Genomic DNA, 22,613 nt, shown 5'->3' on the forward strand with positions numbered 1-22,613 from the left:
ACAGGTCTCAATATCACTGCAGACTTCCGGGGACTTTTTCACGGGATCAGAGGTGCATTCAGCAGCATAGGCGCAGTACAGGAGAGTATGTACACTGTTCTTTTACCTTCACTGAGAACATTTTGTATAGTGACAGGGTCACTTTAAATGATTCATGGATACCAACATTACTTGCCACTCCTTCTGAAATTTTCCTGGCCTGCTTGATTCAATACTTGAAATCACTTTTCTGATCTATGTACAGTACTCGCAGTGGGTTAGTACCTTGCACAAAAAAAAAAATAAAAAAAAAAAAAAAAAAAGTTATATATCAGGCATTGTTTAGTTAAACCAGCCTGAGTACAACCCAAGATAGCGTTACTGCTTTTTTTGCTTGGATCAGTTCAGTTTAGATCTAATACAGTGTGTATAGAAAAGTATCACCCCCATTAAAATAATCACATTTTGTTGCTTTGCAGCCTGAAATGAAGACAAACTCAGTTTGTTTTATACAGCTGTATTTACAATTGCAACTTCTCTCTTTCACTTGGATATTTTAACATCAACATGTCAGAGAGAAAAAAAAAAAAAAAAAAAAAAAAAAAAACCAGAACAGAATCACTGGGTTGGAAAAAGGGGAATGATCCTTATGTCAGTATTTTGTTTAACCACCTTTTGCTTAAAATGACAGCCTTTAGTTTGTTGGGACATGTCTCTACTAACTTTGCACATCTAGACTTTGCAATATTTGCCCATTCTTCTTTGCAGAATTGCTCAAGTTCAGTTAAATTTGAAGGTGACCGTTTGTGGAATGATCTTGAACACTGCAGTCCAAAGATTCCTGTACTCTAACCAGGTCATGCAAGGACATTCACCTTTTTCTCCTTCAACTACTGTGTGGACATTTTTGCTGCTTGCGTAGGAATGGTGTTATTTGGATGGTGAGCTGTATTGGATATCCGGCAGACATATCATGTGGTATTGATGCCAAATAAGTAAATTTTAGTCTCATGTGAGCACAACCCCCCCCAATCTTGGCCCGTCCGTGATCACAATGAGTCTGACCTCAAAAAAGACTAATTGGCTGCCAAATACACTCGAATCCTCCAAACCACATACAGGGCAGATAAGACAAATTCCTTAGGATGTGTTGACCAGGGACACAAGGAAGGCAACACAATGTCCTTATTCAAATGGAAATCCGAGGAAGGAACAATGGAGAAGGGCGAAGAACCCTAGGTAAGGTGTACAACAAGATAACATCACCATTTCCGACACTCTGCGAGCAGAGATCATAGGAACCAAGAAGCCATCTTTCAAGACACAGCAAGCAGTGGAATCTCCAGAATATTTTGAGAGAGGCTTATGGAGAACCGAAATCACCAAGTTCAGATCCCACGGCGGTAGAAGAGACTGCACTGGTGGAAACAGGTAATCAGCGCACCGATCATCAGTGCAGACCTATCAAGGATGCTCACTAGAGCTCATCAGGGATACCAACCCAGTGCCCATCAGGGATGCCAACCCCGGTGCCCTTTGGTAATGCCGGTCAGGCAGCACTGATGAAGATATCAGTGCCACCCATTGCCACCTATCACTGCAGCCTCATCAGTACTCAATGAAGGATAAAAAGGATTACTTATTTACAAAAAGTTTTTTTGTGTCTTTTTTTTATTTTTTTATTTGTTTAGCAAAAAAAGCTTTGTGGGAAAAAACATAATAAAAATGTGGTACTGGGTATAGTTTGAGTACATGATCGCAGAATTGTCATTCAAAATGTGACAGCACTGAAAGCTGGGTGAAAGTGCCCAGTATTTGAGTAGTTAAATCTACTAAGTCAGGTTCCAATTGGAGGGGGGTGGAAGTCATTGGTCAGCTTTTGCAGAGATTTGGAAAGTGCATAGTCAATACATGGGTGCAGGCAATAGCACTTAAAGCTTAAAAAGTTTGAATCTCCAAAATGCTTTTACTGCACCCAAGAACTTCAGAATTTTTCTGAATGGCGTCCCAGCTTTAAGAGGTGTTCACATTGCATTGTGGGATGTGACAGAGGAGTGCTTGTGTGATTCCAAGTTTTACTTGATATTCCCAAAAAAGAAGAAGAGGCAGTAGAGGCACTTTGAAGATTGTAACTTGGTTGTATGGGTACATACATGATGAAGCATACTTGCAACATAACACATATCTCTTTTGCCGCGTACACACGATCGAATTGTATGACGTACTTAGTCCGTCATACAATCCGGCGGACTTTCTACTGAACGGACTTGGCCACACACGGATACACAAACAGTCAGACGAAAGCTTGCGCGATGACGTACAGCACGTACGACGGGACTAAGTCCAAGACACAGCAAAGCACCCTTTGGGCTCCTTCTGCTGACTTTGCGTTAGTGGAAGTTTGGTTAGAGACGATTCGCGCTTTTCAGACTTCAGCTTAATTCGAATATAAGCAGCAAAGCAACTTCACTTTTCTCGCATTATGAAGAAGAAAAGAATGTGCTATATTAAAAGATCACAAAATTAGCAGCATGACGAATATGCTAGCTTCAATACGAACACTAGTTTTACAAGACCGAACGCTTCCGCCCTGTAAATCCTTTCTGGGCATGCGCCATTCTTAGTCCGTCGGACTAGCATACTGACGAACGTATTGTCCGCTGAAACCAAAGTACGATGGGAAGATTGGTGTGCAAACAGGCCTTCTTAGTACTCTGGACTTCACGCTGAAAAAGTCAGCTGAAGCCCACACACGATCGGATTGTCCGTTGAAATGCGTTTCAACGGACTAAGTACGTCATACAATTCGATCGTGTGTACGCGGCATTTGAAGCACACATCTTAATGTATGCCTCAAAAATAGCATTCAATTTCCTGAAACATATTCAGTCAGAGCTATACACACACTAAGCCTCAGACTCCGACTATGGCATACAGATGTTTCAGGTTGAAATTCCAGACCAGGCTTCTGTACATATAAACCACATATAGTATATTTATAAATGTACTAGCATCTGGGCAATGCGCCCTGAACCAGGATGGGGTTTCATTTAACTCCTATTTCCCTGCCACACTGTCATCTTACTACACAGTAAACCGATTGTAAATAAATAAGAACATCAAGATTAGCAAGATAAATTGGTATTCCGAATCTAGAACCTGTACATAAAATCAACAGTTTTTGTTAAAAAGAGAATTTACTTATTGTTGGTCATACACGAATTTCTGCATTTGTGTACGTCTATGATACATACATCAAAGCACTAAACGACCTGGGATTGTAAGAACACAGCTAATGACATTTAGTAAAAACAGATGGAAAGCAATTTAGATCATTACATACCAAGATGATTCTTGCTGTAATATGAACTCTCTGACGTATATGCAGGCTGAAACACACTGCCAAGTTGGTGTGCAATTACTTTATTAACATCCTTAAAGGTGATTTGTTTAATATTCATCAGCTGGGAGCAGATTTTGTGAACAATGTCATTTTCATGAACTAGCAGAGCATCAGAGGTTTGATAAAGGTGAGAAAGGGTCAAGATGGAGTTGTAATTTTGAACAATCACCTAATAAAAAAAAAAAAAAAAAAAAGTAGAAGGAGCACAAAAAAAAATCAATATTTTCAACAAGTGTAAGGAAAAAAAATGTACCATTAAAATAAATATATGTGGAAACGGAACAAAAAGTAGCATACTGTATGTGCACAAATATTAACTGTAGGACTTTGAATACCTTTGTTTTCATTCCCTCTGAAAAGGCTTTAGCTGTTAGTTTAGTTGAGGTTTAACTACAAAGACTCTTTAAAAAAAAATAAAAATAAAAAAAAAAAAAAAAACACACAACAACCATGGCCATGGATATCTTTTGTAAATTTACATACAATTCAATGGCTGAAAATTTATTGAATTGTATTGTATTTGTACTGTCTACCCTCATGTTTTAAAGCGTGGTGCAAACTGTTGGCGCTATATAAATCCTGTATAATAATACTTTTTTAGTTATCAAGGTACTCAAAGATGGGCTAAAGATATGTTACATAGGAACAACCGTTAGATTCATTATAAAAAGTGTTGGTGTGCAGTCTTTAGGAGAGCATACAATCACATATATATTCTTAACTTATTGAGCAGTAAATTAACAGTATAAAATAATAGGGTTTTGTAAAAACAGTAAATCCTTTTCTTGAAAGTGGTTGTAAAGGCTCAAGGTGTTTTACCTTCATGCATTCTATGCATGAAGGTAAAAAAACCTGTGTGCAGCGCCCCCCCCCCCCCCCCCATACTTACCCGACTCCCATCTCGATCCAGCGACTTGCATGAAAATAGCAGCTCTCCCAGGTCTCTTCCTTCTCATTGGCTGAGACAGCAGCAAGATCCATTGGCTCTTGCTACTGTCAATCACAGCCAGTGAGCAAATGAGGAGGGGCAGGGCGGAGCCATGCTCCATGTGTGAATGTACAGACAGATCAGTGGCTTGGGAGCCCCTATAGCAAGCAGCTTGCTATGGGGGGCATGAGGGAGTGGCCAGGAGCACCGGCAGCGGACCCAAGAAGAGGAGGACCAGGGCTGCTCTGTGCAAAGCCACTGCACAAAGCAGGTAAGTATAGCACATTTGTTATTTTAAAAAATCTGCCCTAATATCACTTAAGTCCATTGATGGACACATGAAGCCTTCAACCTTTGGGTTATACTGTCCCCTATAGGAGGATTGGCACTGGCAAAAAATAAAAAATAAAAAAAAAACCCACACACACACACACACACACACACACACACACACACACACACCTGTAGGCCAGCCCAGGATAACCCCTTCTACTACAATAATGCCTCAATGTTATAGCAAGGCAATAATGAAAGCATGGCTTATAAAAAACACAGAAGGGTGGGACCTGTGCCCTTCAATGGACTCCAAGAAAAGGCTTTTATAGCAAGTACAAAAATCAATTGTTTGAGCAACACAGAGTTGTAGAATAGTCTGTGGCGTGTTATACTGCTACCTACAGGCAAAACAAAAAACAAAAATAACATTAATCCATCCCCTGTAAAACCCTGCCTCCAACCACCACCATGCCTCAGTTTTCTGCTAGTGTCCTAGGAGGGCGGCACATTTTTCCTCAACTCTGCTGTGGAAAGCCCAATTTTTTTTTCTCTTCAGTCAGGATATTTGTTACACTGTGGAAAATTTTAGTTAGTTTTTTTTCTTCTCACTTCATAACAGCTAATTGGATCTGTATATCCTAGGTAGAAGCTTTTGAGGCTGTACCAGGACACTGCTGGACCAAAGATTGTGGAGATATCCTTTAATGTGATCCTTAGGCACAGCGCTCTGCCTGTGGCACTTTTTCTAGCTAAACAGTCCTATCCATGTTCAGAGCTGTGATACACCCTCTGGTATGAGCCAGGCTGAAGACTCACTTCAAGGGTAAGCTTACGATTGCTACAGAATGCACTTTGTGGATCCAACAGCAGTCATCGTAGGTAATCGCTGGCCCTCCAGACAGCCATGGATAGTTGCTGCTGCCACCAACCTGTCATTGAAATGTACAGGGCTAGGTGGACACAGCTAGCCACTCACAGGTGTCTGAAACAGCTGCAGCATTCTTGCTCCTGTCATTTACAATGGAGCTAGTCACCCTTGCAAATGTATCCTTAGGTCACCTGAGGCTTCCTATTACTCTGATTCAGAACCTTCACTGCCCGTTCTTCGGCAAGTCCCAAATTACTTTGAAAGCAAAAGGCACTGAAGAATTAAATGGTGGCTGTTGCATTTTTTTTTTTTTAGGTCATGCAATATTTAAGCAGTTTGTCAAAACACAAACTTTTAGATAAAAATAAACTTTATTGAATTTTAGTTTACACCAACATAAGTTTTTTTTTGTAAAATATAAAAGTTATTGTGCCAAGTAAATAGATACCCAACATGTCATGCTTTAAAATTGCACACGCCTGTGGAAAGGTGAAAAACTATGGTGCATTAAATAATCCATAGGCACTTTAAAAGCCTTAAACAAGATACCAGTTTACAGGTAAACAGGAGCTCTGGTTCTAGAATTATTGCCATCACTGACATGTGTGTTGATACCTCAAATGTGTGGTGTGATTACTATTTGCACGTAAGCACATTTGTACTTTACATTTCATTTTACACACTAATTTTTTTTTTTTCCCCCAATTCAACTTTATTGCTGTTACAAGGGATGAAAAAAATCTCTTGTGATAGCATGGATAGTGGTCAGTGCTATTTATCAAGAGATCTCATCTCTGCTCTCCACTATACTCATCAGTGTGCTTCCACTGTGACAGGTGGATTCAGTTCCCCGCTCCCCAGTGGAACTGGAGAGTCCAGTAAATGTGGTGGGAGGAGGCATCCTTCTGTACGCTGCAAAATTGATCGGGAAGTTGTTGAGCTGCTTGAATCACTTTTGCAAGAGGAAAAATAAAAAATAATCATTGTTAGGAAATATTTATACCAGGATCATGGTTACAGCTGCAGCCATGATCCTGGTATAACCAATTTCAAATGAGGAGATATCGACATATAAAAGAGAGCGTGTATATATTACGTCGACGCGTCGTGGCAGCTCTAATATATATATATATTTTTTTATATTACATTACACACACCGGTCGGGAAGTGGTTAATGAACAAACCAAAACAGGTTAATTAAGTTCTTTCATTTAAACGTTTACCAATGACATCTGGCGATTGCTACATAGCCAGTACAGGAACTATTCTTCGTATTCCCAATCTTATGTGCCCTACTCAAGAATCAACTACTTCCTGATCCTACATTCCGCCTTGCACGAGGTCACTGCGGGCTCTATAGCTACCCGTACTCTGTCCACTCACCGGGTTTGTTTAGATGTCATGCTACACCAGACTATAGGGCAGTGGAATCTGAACGAATCCCTGCTACAGGATACACAGATCAGGGTTGGAACTTGGGCCCTTTTTTCTCACCCACAAGGAGTCCACCTCCTGTCCAATGATGACCTGGGAAACACATAAATGTGCAATTAGAGGGATTCTTATTTCTCAGGGCTCTCACCTCAAGAGAGATCCTGACAAAAATTGACTTTCTAGTAAACCAAATTCATATAAATTAGAAAATCTCCACAAACAATACATAGCAGTCTACTCTCAGCGAACTCCATATACTTAGACGGCTGAATGAACTTCTTCACAAAATCAAAACTAAGCTTACCAGGGTTCAACAAAAGCTGGCAAATACTCTCAGAGAGGCTTTTCAGAGAGCTGAGAGCTTGTTCCTGTATCCTGCACAATGTTGTTGTTAAGGGTAGGGGTTGTACATAAGACCTGAGATTTGGTGTGTGTGTGTAATCCCTTTGCCACAGGACATGTTACCCTCTACGATTAAGCCCAATGTGGGTCAAACGAGTCAGTCAGTCTTTTTTACCTAGTTAACTTCTCTCCCCAGTCTTCTGGTGGAATTTTAATAGTACAACCAGATCTCCAACTTTAAAATCTTCAAGAGTCTTAAGTACCTAATATTAACCCCAGAAAACCTCACTAATTTACAAGCTCAATTTTCATTTAAGTAGATACCTCAAAGCCTTAAGTACTTTGAAGTCTCTTACGTCCAACATGGTAGATATATTCGTGACTAACTACCACCCCCCATTTTTTACACAGTGAAGAAGGGACTTTTGTAGGTGGTACGTAATCCTGTTGTCCTGGTTTGGCAGATGCAATGTGATAAAGGCCCCTTTCTCACTTGTGTGACCTGAAAGTCGCACTAATTTTGCTGCGACTTGAAGCAAAGCTTGGGTAATCCTGAGGTCTATGGACCTCCAGTTGTATCAAAGTTGGACTAAAGTAGTGCAGGAACCACTCTAAAGTTGCAGATATGAATGGTACTCATTGGAAATCATGGGGTACAACTTGTCACTTTGTAGTCCCAAGTCGCAGGACAAGTCGCACAAGTGTGAAAGGGGTCTAAAATGGACATCCTTCCCTGCCTCCTGTATCTTTTTCAAACACTGCCAATAAGAAACCCAGGAACATTTACTAAAAACAGCACAGGAGTGAGTTTGGAAACTTTCTATGGGTGAGCAAAGCACAACATATCTCTCAGCGTTTTCTATCTAGATCCAAGTCCTCAGGAGGCATAGGGCTGCCTGATGATCATAAATATCTTAGGGCAACACATAGCTAGGATCCTTAATTGCCATCATCCTGATGTGGGTAAACATAGTTACATACATGGGGGCTTATTTATTAAAGCTGGAGAGTGCAAAATCAGGCTCACTTCTGCATAGAAACTTGGCTTCTAACCTTAGCTTGTTTAATTAAGCTTTGGCAATAAAACCTGGAAGCCGATTGGTTTCTATGCAGAAGTGAGCCTGATGATGCACTCTCTAGCTTTACTAAACAAACCCCATAGTTACATAGTCTGGTTGAAGAAGAAAAAAAAAAAAAAGGGGGGGGGGGAGAGACACAAGTCTATGTAGTCCAACTGGAACAATCATTTTTCGGACTGCATTTTAGGGGGTCTACCTTGGCTACACCAAGATGTAGCCTATCATTTATACAATCACCCAACCACTGGTACGACATTAACCTGTTTAAGAGTAACAAACACTCAGCTTTATTGGAATCTAGTCCGTCTGGTTTGACTCAGGTGATAGGTCATTCACGGTTTCCTTTAGAGCCTTCAAGTTAGGTAATTTCTCTCTGCACTGAGACAAGCTCACTTTAGACACAACTCTTTCATACAGCGGGACATTGAGGCTCTCTGTTGAATATTCAGACCATGTGTGAACCACCCCTCCCTCTAAGGTAATCAATGCAAGTAAGACACTTCTTGACCCACACCTGGGGCAATATGATACCAAATCCAATCACAATATTCCCTAATCACACGTTCTTGGAAATGGCTGTAATAATGCTGGGTTACTGTAATGACGACGTCTGTGGTTTCCAGTCTATCTGAATGGAGTAAAGTATTTACAACCCTACAAAAACATTCCCACAGTGTTCCCAGCTCTGCTGGCTGCGTAGGGGGGATCCCTGTTGCACATTTTTTGATCCTATCCACGTATCATAGCTTTCTGGATACAGGTTAAGCAGTGGATACACGAACAAATATTCATACGTTGGGGAACGCAGTGGCATTCCTCCTCCAATTAACGCCTATGTCAATGAAACAATCGCGATTGTAGTGCGTTTCGAGAGCGAGGGCAGAATATGCCTGGCAACACCTTGACATCCCTCACCAGGCTTTTTTTGTAGCATTGCCACAGTAAAGGTTTCTTTCTGGCAACTTGATCACGCAGATCATTTGTGTTCAAAGATCATCGTATTGTGTGCATTAACCACTCAAGGACCATGCCTATTTCTGCCATTTGTTGTTTACAAGTTAAAATCTGTATTTTTTGCTAGAAAATTACTTAGAATCCCCAAAATTATAATATTATATATATTTTATCAAAGCCTGTGGAGAATAAAATGGTGGCCGTTGCAATATTTTATGTCACACAGTATTTGCGCAGCGGTCTTTCAAAACGCAAAATTTTTTGGAAAAAAAAATAAAAAATCACTTCACTAAAATAAGAATAAAAAACTAAACAGGAAAGTTAGCCCAGTTTTTTGTATATTGTGAAAGATGATGTTATGCCGAGTAAATAGATACCAAACATGTCATGGTTTAAAATTGCGCACTCTGGTGGAATGGCGACAAACTATGGTACTTAATCTCCATGGTGACGCTTCAAAAATGATTAATGGTTTTCTGTTTAGAGTTACAGAGGAGGTCTTTTGCAAGAATTATTGCTCTCGCTCCGACGATCGTGGTGATACCTCACACGTGTGATTTGAACAGTTTAAATTTGCGGGGGCGACGTACGCATGCGTTTTCTTTGGTGCATGAGCACGCGGGTTGCTGTAAAAATCTTTTTTTTTTTTCTGTTATTTATTTTTAGATTTTTACACTGTCCCTTAAAAAAAAAAAAAAAAAAAAAAGGTACATGTATGTCGTTTTAGAGGGAAGTGGTTAAAAAACAACCACATTCTCTTTTTCCACAGCAGCTTGCATTTCTCCTGAGGTTACCAATGGGTTTTTCTTTGTATTCTGAACAACTCCTTTCACAGTTATGGCTGCAATCTTTCTTGGTCTACCTGAACCTAGTTTGGCAATTTTTTCCGAAATTTTCCAATTATTAATAAGTGATTGAACAGTAATTACCGGCAAATTTAAAGCTTTAGATATTATTTTATTTTATATCCTTCTCCAGCTTTATAAAGTTCCATTAACTTGTTACAGTTCTTTTCTGCTCTTCATTACTCAGTATCTAGCCTGCTTAGTGCATTCATGTGAGAGCTAACAAACTCATTGACAATTTATACACAGACATTAACTGCAATTTAAAAAGTTACAAAATGTGTGAAATTTACTTTTAAAATTGTTAGGGCAGAAGGTTGCATTAAGATTAAATTGTGTTGTGTGTAGCAGCCCCCCCCCCCCCAATACTAAGCCACATCTCGATCCAGCAATGTGCAGGGACTCTCTCTCCTGATTGGCTCAGACAAAGCAGCGGCGCCATTGACTCCTGCTGCTGTCAAAGTCAGTTGACCAATGGGGAGAGGGGGTGGGGCCGAACCACAGCTCCGTGTCTGAATGGACACACAGAGCTGCGGCTCTGATGTCCCCATAGCAAGATGCTTGCTCTGGGGGCACTTGAGAGGAGGGAGGGGCCAGGAGCACTGGTTAGGGACCCGAGAAAAGGAGGCTCTGGGCTGCTCTGTGCAAAACCAACTGCACAGAGCAGCTAAGTACAACAAACAAGACTTTTAGTATTACTTAAATTGCCGTGTCAGCTTGTGTGTCTGTACCAAGGCCAAACATTCCAGGGTATGGAAACTTTTGATCAGGGGACTTTGGGTGATTTCTGTTATAAATCTGATTTGAAAAAAAGCCAAACAACATGTTATAATAACATGTGATAATAAATGGCTTTGTATGATCACTATCCGTAAATAACTTTTTTTTTTAGCATGATCAGTCATATTTTCAATATTTTTGCCAAAATTTCACTATTTCTGCCAGGGTATGCAAACTTTTGAGTACAATTGTATATTCCACCTAATTGTTTATATATTGCTTCATCCGGGGGAAAAATAAATAAATAAAAAAAACACAAAAAAATAAAAAATAAAAAAATAAAAAAAAACACCACACACAACCCCACCACCAAATACAGGATATAAAATAAATTGGTGAAAAATAAAATAAAATAAAAAAAAGTCCTCCAAATGTCCACTACAAGTGAATAGATTTGCTATCCAATTCAAGCACTACTGTACTTTATGACTGCATATACCTACCTCTCCAGTACCATAAGGCCAAATAACTTCATTGAGTAGAAGTGAATTAGGGTAGATATCCCGTAAACATTTTGTGACGAACGTTCCCATGCCTGACCCAGTGCCACCAGCCATACTCATTATGTTGATGAAACCACCCAATCGATCACATTTTTCTACTTGCTTTCTAACCAAGTCCATAACAAGATCTTGATGTTTAGGGCCATGTACACAGTAGCTACAAAAACAAATGGAAGAAACACACAAATGTAAGCTGTATAAAAAGCAAAAAGCATAAAAAACATAAAAAAAGAGTTGGTAAAACATTTACTGTTCTAAATATATTTCGTTATGGGTAATTTTTTAACATGGGTTCCTATGGAACACATTCACATCAATGCATTTTTGTGTCTCTGCATTTTTGGAAAGTGTCAGGACCTTTTTTCCCTGCAAAATGCAGAGTTTTGCATGTAGTAGACTTTTTATTGTGATTTTTCCGCGATTTGCTTTTTTACACTGTATTTAGCTGGTTAGTAAGGAGAGAGCCGTGAAGCCAGCCGCCACGTCCTTAACCTCTAGAGATCCACGCTATAGCCGAATGATGGATACAGCGTGGACCTGCTTTCCTGGGACTATGTCTATTGACGTCGTCCCATGCATGAGCGGCATGCGCGGCGCGCTCTGTGATCAGTGAGTCTATGAGACTTGCCTGATCATAGATCGGAGCAAGGGGTCGATCCCGACCCCTTACCACGTGATCTGCTGTCAGCCAATGACAGCTGATCATGTGATCGCAACAGAGCCGGTAATCGGCTATTTTTCCTCCTCGCGTTGACAGCGCAAATAGAAAAAAAAAGGATCACGGCCACATCATCAGTGCCCACCTGTTCCCTGCCAGTGCCCCCTAAGTAGGGGAAAAAGGGAAACACATCAGTGCCACCCATTAGTGCCCACAGTGCCACCCATTAGTGCCCATAGTGCCACCTATCAGTGTCCACAGTGCCACCTATTAGTGCTCACAATCTGCCGCAAAAACAGTGCTGCACCTCAGTGCCACATATCCGTGCCCATCAGTGTCATCTACCAGTGCCCATCCATGCCACCCATCCGTGCCATCTTATCTGTGCCCATCAGTACTGCCTTATCTGTGGCCATCGGTGCCACCTTATCTGTGCCTATCAGTGCCCACCAGCGTCGCCTCATCAGCGCATTTCAATGAAGGAGAAAAATGACCTGTTTGCAAAATTTTATAACAAACTATTAAACATGATTTTTTTATTTTTTTTGCATCTTTTTTTGTTTGTTTAGCAAAAAATAAAACTCCCAGCTGGAATTAAATACCACCAAAAGAAAGCTCTATTTATGTGAAAAAAATTATAAAAATTTAATTTGGGTACGGTGTTGTATGACCGCGCAATTGTCATTCAAAGTGCATCAGCGCTGGAGACTTCGACAACCTTTGCCGGGTGGTTGCCGGGGTCTCTGCGGGTGGGGGGGAGTTTATCGAACTTTGGAAGCCCGCGTTAACAAGGGGACCCCCAGATCCCGTCCCCCCCATGCAAATGGGTATCGGGTACATTGTACCCCTACCCATTCACCAAAAGTAGTGTAGTGTGACAAAAGACAGTTTTTGACAAGTCCTTTATTAAAAATGTTTTCTTCCACCGCTTCTTCCTCCAGTCTTCTTCTCACGCTTCTTCATTCTCCTTTCTTCTTTGTCTGGCGCTGTTCCCACCAACGACAACCCTCCTCCGATGCTGCATCCTGCTGATCTGTCCACGCCGATGCCAAGCATTTTAGATAAGGCCATCAAATGACGTAATCTGGAGGCCCTGTCCCCTTGTGACTTCACCAACTGGGGAATGATGGGTCCATGACGTTGCAAGGGACGTCATCCGATGGCCATGCCCCTTAGTTATCTAAGAAATGCTTGACATCGGCTTGGACAGATCAGCGGGATGCAGCATCGGAGGAGGGTCCTCGTTGGCGGGAGCGGCGGCGGAGGAAGAACACCTGACAAAGTAGAGAGGAGGAGGAAGAAGAAAGAAGAATACATTTTTAATAAAAGGACTTGTCAAACTCTCCATCGTCTTAATACACTACTTTTTTTTGGGGTAAATGGCTACCCGATACCCATTCACATGGGGGCGGGGCAGGATCTGGGCTTCCAGATTCCGATAAACCTCCCGTCAGCGGACCCCAACAACCACCGGACAAGGGATGTCAGGAAGAGGCCCTTGTCCTCATCAAAATGGGGGCAAAGTGCTTTGGGGTGGGGACGCAGAGCCCCCTTGCCCCAAAGCACCCACCCCCCATGTTGAGGGTATGCGGTATGGTTCAGGATATTTGGGTTTGGGGGGGGGGGGGGGCCCATCACTTGTCCCCTCCCTTTCCTGACCTGCCGGGCTGGATTGGGGGGGTGGCATGGCATTTTTTTTTTTTTTTTTTTTTTTTTTTTTTTTTTTTTTTTTGGCATGGGGGGGAGGGTCCCATCCGAATCTATACTAGACACATGGGCCTGGTATGGACGATTTTTTTTTTTTTTTAGCTGCCAATTTTTTTTTTTACATTCAGCTGATGACTCATCGGTTGTTAAGGATGCGGCAGCCGGCTTCCTGACCCTCTCCTTAGCAACCAGCTGTATACTAGAGCTGCAACTAACGATTATTTTCAGAATCAATTAGTTGGCCAATTATCGTTTCGAGTAATCAAATAACATAAAAGAAATAAAAATAAAAATAAAAGCGTGGTGTATAATTTAATATGTAAAATATGAAAAAAAGGCAATTTATTCTTAAAAATCTATATGCAGTGGTAAATATAAACAACAACTATATGGTTAAGGAGCAAAATCTCTATTCCACTCTGAGAATAACAGACAGAAGAGATATACTGTATATACTATTGGAGGTTGAAGCTGGTCAATATCATCAGACTCAGGTGTCAATTTTTTATTTAGACCCATTTCACACTGGGGTGCATGTAATGTGGCCTGCCCTCATGTAATGTGCCCTGCTCCACATAATGTGCCATGCCCCCTTGTAATGTGCCCTGCTCCTGCGTAATGTGCCCTGCCCTTGCGTAATGCGGCTTGCTTCCATGCAAAAAAAGTTTTCTTTAAATGTTATTGTAATGCCTTCCATTACCTCCAGTCTATCAGCCTCCACCCTCTCTGAATTAAGATGCTGATCTTCCCTGCACAGTCTTTAAAGTCAATTTTTAAAGCAACAAACATCTTATACTTACCTACTCTGTGTAATGGTTTTGCACAGAGCAGCCCCGATTCTTCTCTTCTGGGGTTCCCCACCAATGCTTCTGGCTCCTCCTGCCTACAGAGTGCTCCAAATTATAGTATAGCGTGCCCCTATAGCAGTGATGGCGAACCTTTTTGAGCCCGAGTGCCCAAACTGCAAACCAAAACGACTTATTTTTTTCAAAGTGCCAACACTGCAATTAAACCTGACTAACGAGGTTTTAGTTTAGAAAAAACTATTCGTACAGTCGTTTCACAATGACACTAATAATGACCCCCCCCCCTTTTTTTTTTTTTAGATAGAGCAGTGCCGCTCTAAGAGTAGTAAGTTAGTTAAAAAAGGCTTTATTCAGTTTATGGGCAGAGTACTGCAGAGTATTGCATAGTATGGGCAGAGTACTGTAGAGTATTGCATAGTATGGGCAGGGTATTGCAGAGTATGGGCAGAGTATTACAGAGTATTGCATAGTATTGTCATAGTATGGGCAGGGTACTGCAGAGTATTGCATAGTATGGGCAGGGTACTGCTGAGTATTGTATAGTATTGGCAGAGTACTGCATAGTATTGGCAGAGCACTGCAGAGCATTGCATAGTATTGGCAGAGTAAGGGCAGGGTACTGCAGAGTAAGGGCAGGGTACTGCAGAGTATTGCATAGTATTGGCAGAGTACTGCAGAGTATTGCATAGTATTGGCAGGGTACTGCAGAGTATTGCATAGTATTGGCAGGGTACTGCAGAGTATGGGCAGGGTACTGCAGAGTATGGGCAGGGTATGGGCATAGCATTGCATCTCACTCCCTCTTCCCCTCTCCCCTCGCACTGTAGGGCGCGCGGGAGAAAGATTCTGGGAGGGCGTCCATGGACGCTCTACCAGAATAAGCCATCTTTTGCCTATGGCCCGGTCGGCAATTGGTTATAACACTCACATTTGAGTTGTTGAAATCAGTGCGGGGTCAGGCTCCAGTCGCTCCGGTGGTGTCCGTATGTCAGATTTCCCACGCAGGCACGTCAACAGGTGTGTCAGATGTTTGAGAACGGGGGGCGTGGCTTCAGCGTTCGGAGCATGCACCATGCCCACTCGGACACGTCACCGCTATCCCAAGAGGACTGTGGGAAATGTAGTTCACGGGAGCGGACTAACGATGACAGTGTAATTGTCACGGCGTGCCCACAGAGACGGCTCAGCGTGCCGGCAGCGGCACGCGTGCCATGGGTTCGCCATCACTGCCCTATAGCAAGGTGAAACTTCTACCTTTAGACCCACTCACTTCCTGCCCAGGACTACATGCTCCATGAGGCATTGCTCCTCACACATTCACAAGTTCTCAGGCACTTACATCTCAGTATGTGTGCTGCACTGTATTTCCTGATATGTAAAACAAATAGTGCATTCTCTATGCAGGCCAACTAATCGGCTGGCTGATTAATCGATGAAAATGGTTGCCAACTATTTTCATAATCGATTAGTTCTTTCAGCCCGATTATATACAGTGGGGGGAAAAAAGCTGCAAAATCGCAGTAAAAACGCAGCAAGCAACGAAAAACGTTGAAAAAAGCAACATGCATAGATGTGAATCAAGCCTTAGAGCTTATGTTCACTGATATTCTTGTCAAATGCTTCATTAGGGCACCCCAATACATTGTTGGTTAAATAAGCTGACTGGAATTCAGCTTTATTTGTGGTGGTCATGTACAGCATGAATTGGAAAAGACATTACATGAAATTTACCATACCCGTGAGCCCAGTTGTTCCCAGATCCTTGTTTCTGGGAAAACTGTGATTTGTCATCATATGACCATTTACCAGACCGGGCTGCCAATGCTAAAGTCTGAGTAATGACTTTGGGCTCCATGTCAAGAAGAACTGCTCGACTTACAAGTTCTGCAATACAAATCAAAATGGAGGTGTTGTAAAAGCAAGAAGTTTAATAGCATTAAAAATCCATAAAATGGAAAACATACCTCCAGATTCAGTTTCTTCAAAGAATCTATCCTTGGAAACGGTCTGGTAATAGTCATTTTCTTTCTTGGAGCACAGTCCATTGCTACAGAAATCATTGCAGATGACGTCAAACAATTCATAACCAATTTGGTTTCCACACTGACCTAATTGCAGTGTAATAAATGCCATATCTTTCACTTATCTGCAGCAGAAAAGTGAAACAAAAAGGAAAACAAACATGAAATGAAAAACAAGGTTAGTACATCACACACACACACACACACACACACACACACACACACACACACACTTTGGCAATAAAACCTGGAAGCTCATTGGTTTCTATGCAGAATTTTAGATTTTTGCTGCACTTGCCAGCTTTAGTAAATAAACGCCAGAGTTTTAGTGGCTGCTAGCATTGGGGATCAATGGTGTGCTTGTACCTTCTGCCTGCACCAAAATGCTGGGATCTCATGCACAGGGGCTAAACACCCAGTGTCCATGAGGCCTAAGGGCCCATTTACATTTGTGGTGCATAATGCACTTGCACTGGGCCTCATTCATACAGACTATTTGAGATGCAAAATCCCAGTTTTGGGATTTGGGAGAAGTGAATGACATGCAGGTATGCATGTCCTTGACATTCTGCGTTTCTACGAGTATGTCATACGTGCACGCTGGTGTATGAAAGCATTGGTGTATACCAGAGTACAGCCACTGACTTCTATGGCTGGCTGTACGTACCACCTTTGGCTTCCCAGGCAAGGAAACGCCTGGATTTTACACTAGGCCAGGGGGTCTTAAAATTAAAATTCACGGGGGTCCAGTTGGCAATATTTTCTTTTGTAATGTGGTAAGAGTAGTGCTGGTTCGCACCCCAATCTCCTCAGTGTTAATACTCATTGAAAATATATAACAATGCATACACAAAATTCTACCTAACAAACTTTGTGCAAACTATGAATAAAGTGCTAACGTATCAAATAGTGCAAAAATATCGCTAAAGTGCTTATATAATAAATAGAAATTTCCAAAAAAAAATATATATATATAAGCAATATGAAGCAAAAAAAATAATTTGTTCCAAAAATGATTATTTCAAACTTGTAATATGAAGTCCAAACTCCTCTGTATGAAAGCTCTCAAGTGCTCCACCAATGTGTGAATCCTTCACCACTCTCAGTAATATGGACTCACCAGATGAATATGCTGGTAAGAATATAAACCAGCAAACAATCCCAGCGATCATTGACTGCAACTCCCTTCTCCTCACAGGTTTTTGGTCAGGCTCCCATCTCAAAGATCACAGCATTCAATGCGGAAAACAAAGAGAAGGAAGGAAGCACCCATAGCATAAAACTGTATAACGGGCTTTATTTAAAAATAAATGTATTTCTCTCACATGTAAAAAGCACCTACCTGGCACTAGGGAAAAAAAAAGAAAAAAAAAAATACACACACACACTCAGCTTTACTGGCCATTCCCCTCCAGACAGACCATAGACTGAGTGTAAACCGGCATACTCAATGTCATCTGTGTCCTCGCTTCACCCTATGTACGCTTCGCTGTGTGACGTCTTCAAGGAGTGGCTTGTTCATATGAAAAGACTCCCGCCTTCTGTCCTGATATGCAGCACCACCTCGCCCCTGCCCTCTGTGAAGATAATAGTGAGGGGCAGGCAGAAGAACCAATAGAGAGAACACCCAGGTTGATTAGTGGCATGGCCTCGGTCCCGACAGGACTGTCACTCTGTACAGGTTTGTACAGAGGTCCGGCATTTTGTGAACCCTGCACTAGACCATATTTTGTGTGTATAATGCCCCATACACACACACACACACACACACACACACACACACACACACACAATCAGAAATTCTGCCAGCAAAAGTCTGATGAGAGCTTTTGGTCAGAAATTCCGACCGTGTGTATGCTCCATCGGACTTTTGCTGGCAGAAGTCCAGCCAGCAAAAGATTGAGAGCAGATTCTCTATTCTTCGGTCAAAAAAAGTTCCTATCCAAAAATGAGTTTGTCTATATGCAAAAAAATCATGCATGCTCGGAAACGATTTGACGCATGCTCAGAAGCATTGAACTTTTCTCGGCTCGTCGTAGTGTGGTACGTCACCGCGTTCTTGATGGTCAAAAGTTCAGAGAACTTTTGCGTGACTGCGTGTATGCAGGGCAAGCTTGAGCGGAATTCCCTCGGAAAAACCATCCAAGTTTTTTCTGACGGAATTTCTGATTGCGTGTATGGGGCATAAGACCTTGTTTTGCATTAAAGGCTACGTTCACCTATTCATTAGCTCATGCACCAAGATGACCTGAAAATTGGCATGCCAACTAGCTTTAAATGTAATGCACCTGCATCGCACTGCCTGAAACAGAGTTGCCTTAAAGTTTCAGGGTGTCATTCAAAATAAAAAAAAATAAAAAAAGCACGTAACAAGTTTTACTGCAACACAATAGTGTAAATGGGTCCCAAAGCATACTGCGAGCATCTCACATTCCGCATTAAAACAGCTGCAGCAAGTCAGATGGATGTCCTCCAGCCTAGAAATGAGGAAAGCTCTATCATCATCCACCAGGCACCCCTTTAAACTAACAGCCACCCCTGACAACCGTCAAATGCTAGAGGAATATTGCCCACAGAAGTAATGGCATTTGAAAATTGCCCTTAAAGTCTAGGTAAGGTTCTCTTAAAGTGGAACTGAGCCCCACAAGCTACAGTAAATACATGGTTTCATTATTTTTAATATTCAAAGCAAAGTCACCCATCAAGCCATGTCCCCATGCTTTTAGTTAGGTAATTACTTCGAAACTCCCTGGCATTTCTAACTGTAGCCATCTTGAGTAAGGGCAGATGATTCATGTAGCATTTACTGCCTAAAATCCATCCGCCCTTAGCTCAGATATGTAGGCAGGAAAGTGTGCTTAGCTGAGAAAACCTTCCTCCAGTTGAAAGAAAAAAAAGAAATGCCTGTGAAGACTCCTGGGATGTATGACATTTTGAATTCCAATATATTCATGGTGCGCATTGAGGTAGTGTACAGCATAGACTCCAAACAGGAAACAATAAGGATGTGTCAAGATGTATGCAGCTATTCCTTGAACTGTCCAACAAGGGCTTCCAAACAAACTGTATCTAAAACACAAAAGAAATAGAAGTGCAGCCTAGCTCAATAACTTTTTATTGGAGTAAAACACACACAAACACACACAGGATTGATCCTACAAGGTTAAAAGGAAACAAAATGTCTTCTACAACCACTAAGGATATGGCAGCCCATCTCTGGAACAGCTTCATCTGAGTGTTCAGCAGGAAACACTAATGTTCAGTGTAAGATCTACCTGTCACTGTTGGACTCAGTGAAAAACTGTCACCACCTGCCGTCCATGCTTACAGATGATCCGATGAAGCATGAAAACCTAGAGAGGCAGAGACATGGGAACACGACCCCCACTACCACCTTAACCGGCTGCCATCAAGCGAATTGTGCCGAGATCAGAAAGGGAAGACGGTCGGGATAATCTATGTATGGTAACAGGAATCTGGGGAGTGGAGTATGCAATGTGCCTGATCACATAACAGGTCTTGAAGGTGTAGCCTCCTTTTTCAAAATGTGCCTTCTCTATTATTTATATCAGACAGGTTTTATTGCTCTGCCGGGAATTACACTTGAGATACTTGGGGCTGTGAGGGAAGAGAAAGACACACAGAGCAGCAATGCCTGCCACACCCCTCCTCTTGCCCATTCAGAGAAGCCTTTGCATTTTGTGAATGTTTTTCAACTACTTCCAAGGCTCCTGTAAAGGGGAGGGGCAGACATACAACTGTAACGACTCTCCTGTTCAAAATGCATAGTTTAGAAGGATCAGTGTCGCTCTCCTGGAACTACAGCGATAGCTTTATAGTACTCCCAGAAGACAGCTATCAGATATAAATAACAGAGCTAAGCCCAGGAGGTGTCATGCACTTCGCTGGACTTCGCTCATAAGGGGTCAATTCACTAACGTTTACCGCATGCGATAAAAGTATCATGTTACTAATTTGCATAAATAATTGCATGCGGTAAACTAAGTCCGATTCACAAAAGAAAAAAAAAACGATTATGTGATATTTTCTGAAAAAAAAAAAAAAAAAGCTCCCAAGTCCAATTCACAAATGGACCAGAGCGTTAAAAGGCATGCGAAAATCACCACCAGAGTCTTTCTGGTAGTATTTGTCAAAAAACAGCCTTGGGGTCAGGGGGCCTTCAGGCCTTTTTATTTTTTTTATTTATTTTTTTTATTACAAAATAGCTGCAGGAAACCGGCCGCTGCTTCCCTACTTGCAGCTAATTGTTAAAAAAAAAAAAAAAAAAAAAAAAGCAGGACAATTAAAAACTATGGAAAAATAAAAATATGGTGTGGGGTCACCCCCAGAATCCATACCAGGTCTCCCTCCTCCTCCTGAACCATACCAGGCCACATACCCTCAACATAGGGGGGTGGGTGTTTGGGTGGGGGTAAGCCCCCACCCCCAAAGCACCTTGTGCTCATTTTATGGGGAAAAGGACCTCATCCCCACCGCTGGTTGTGGGGGTCTGATCGGAATCTGGAAGCCCCCAGATCCCACCCCATGTGAATGACTATTGGGTACCTATTCACCAAAAAGCGTCACAAGGTGATAAAAACAGACTATTTTTGACAATTCTTTTATTAAAAAAAAAAAAACAAACAACAATAGTGTCCTACGATATAAATACAGTCAATCACGCCACCTGCCGCAACCCCCCCCCCCCCCAAAAAAAAGAAAACAAAATTAATAAAAAGGGAAATTAATTCACCGTCGGTGAAGTCTTTTAATAAAAGATTTGTCAAAAACGGTTTGTTTTTATTACCTTTTGACACTTTTTTGGTGAGCGGGTAGGAGTATGATGTACCCGTTACCATAGACATGTAGCAGAATACATTCTAGCTTAAATTTATGAAGAAATTTGATTTTATTGGATTTCTTTTAAAAACTGAAAATATATATATATTTTTTTATTTAAATTTTTGCTTATATCGCAAAAAATAAGAAATCCTGTAGTGAACAAATACCACCAAAAGAAAGCTCTATTTGTGTGAACAAAATGATAAAAATTTTATTTGGGTACAGTGTAGCATAACTGCGTTACCGATCGCATTTGGTCTGTGCAATGCGAGTTTAGCCATACAGTTGTATGGCTGAACTCGCATTGGATTTGCAGAAAAATACTGCATGGATCGCATTGGATGTTCTCACCCATGTGATCCGATTCCTGTGCGAGTTCACAGTTCGCGCTGCGATCTGTGAACCGATCTGCAGGTGTCATTAACATTGTATTAAGACCCGCAGCGGTTTGCAGAGGGTAGTGTGAACTGCCTGCGGGGGGGGGGGTGCGATGCATACAACGCACATATGTGAACCTAGGCTCAAAGTGCGAGAGCACGGAAAGCTGAAAATTGGTCTGGGAAGGAAAGGGATGAAAGTGCCCGCCAGCAGGGATGCACCGAAATTTCGGCCGCCGAAGCATATCGGCTGAAAATTGCCTTTTCGGGCAATTTGAGAAAAACAGCCGATAATGGAGCCGAAAATAGGGAAGGCCCTGGTGCCACCCATCATGGGGGTGTCCTATAACGCAGAAGAGAGAGGAGAGCCGCCGGCTGCTTGACTAGAGCACTGGGAACATTGCAGCTTTCATTTCAATAGCTGTGTTCCCGCCATGCGCCGTCACATACAAGGCCCCCCCTCCGACCGAGGAACTTTGACAGACAGATCACTCGTCCCAGGATTGGACAGGTGATCTGTCTATCAAAGTGCCCGGACAAAGAGGAGGGCTGTATGTGATGACATGCAGCAGGGAACACACAGCTATTGAAATGAAAGCTGCGATGTTCCCGGCGCTCTAATCAACCAGGTGGCGGCTCTCCTTTCTCTTCCACTGCACAGGCTGGCTGCAATGAGGACACTGGATGGCTGCACTGATCTCCTGTACCATGACCCCAGTCTCCGACTATCTCCTGTATAAAAATATTTTTTTAAATAGGTTTCGGTAGCGGTCATTTCTGGTATCGGTTTTCAGCCTAGTGCATTTTTAAT

General features: G+C 41.9%; 1 protein-coding gene across 3 annotated transcripts in view; it reads right to left on the reverse strand.

Annotated features, from left to right (window-relative positions):
- Positions 1-22,613, reverse strand: part of TUBD1 (tubulin delta 1) — a 40,846-nt gene that overhangs the window by 16,554 nt on the left and 1,679 nt on the right. For 2 of the 3 annotated variants that reach the window (XM_077482113.1, XM_077482112.1), the window contains exons 2-5: positions 16,527-16,708; positions 16,299-16,446; positions 11,332-11,548; positions 3,323-3,551 (exon numbers count right to left, since the gene is read on the reverse strand). In XM_077482113.1, the coding sequence (XP_077338239.1) occupies positions 3,323-3,551; positions 11,332-11,548; positions 16,299-16,446; positions 16,527-16,695 (763 nt within the window). In that variant the 5' untranslated portion in view covers positions 16,696-16,708. Of the gene's footprint in view, positions 1-3,322; positions 3,552-6,837; positions 6,982-11,331; positions 11,549-16,298; positions 16,447-16,526; positions 16,709-22,613 lie in introns of those variants that run through there. The other variant, XM_077482115.1, reaches the window with a different exon arrangement.

The sequence above is a fragment of the Lithobates pipiens genome, unplaced genomic scaffold (assembly GCF_037356315.1).
Source record: "Lithobates pipiens isolate NorthernLeopardFrog02 unplaced genomic scaffold, aLitPip1_a1.2 Scaffold_16, whole genome shotgun sequence".
Classification (NCBI taxonomy): domain Eukaryota; kingdom Metazoa; phylum Chordata; class Amphibia; order Anura; family Ranidae; genus Lithobates; species Lithobates pipiens.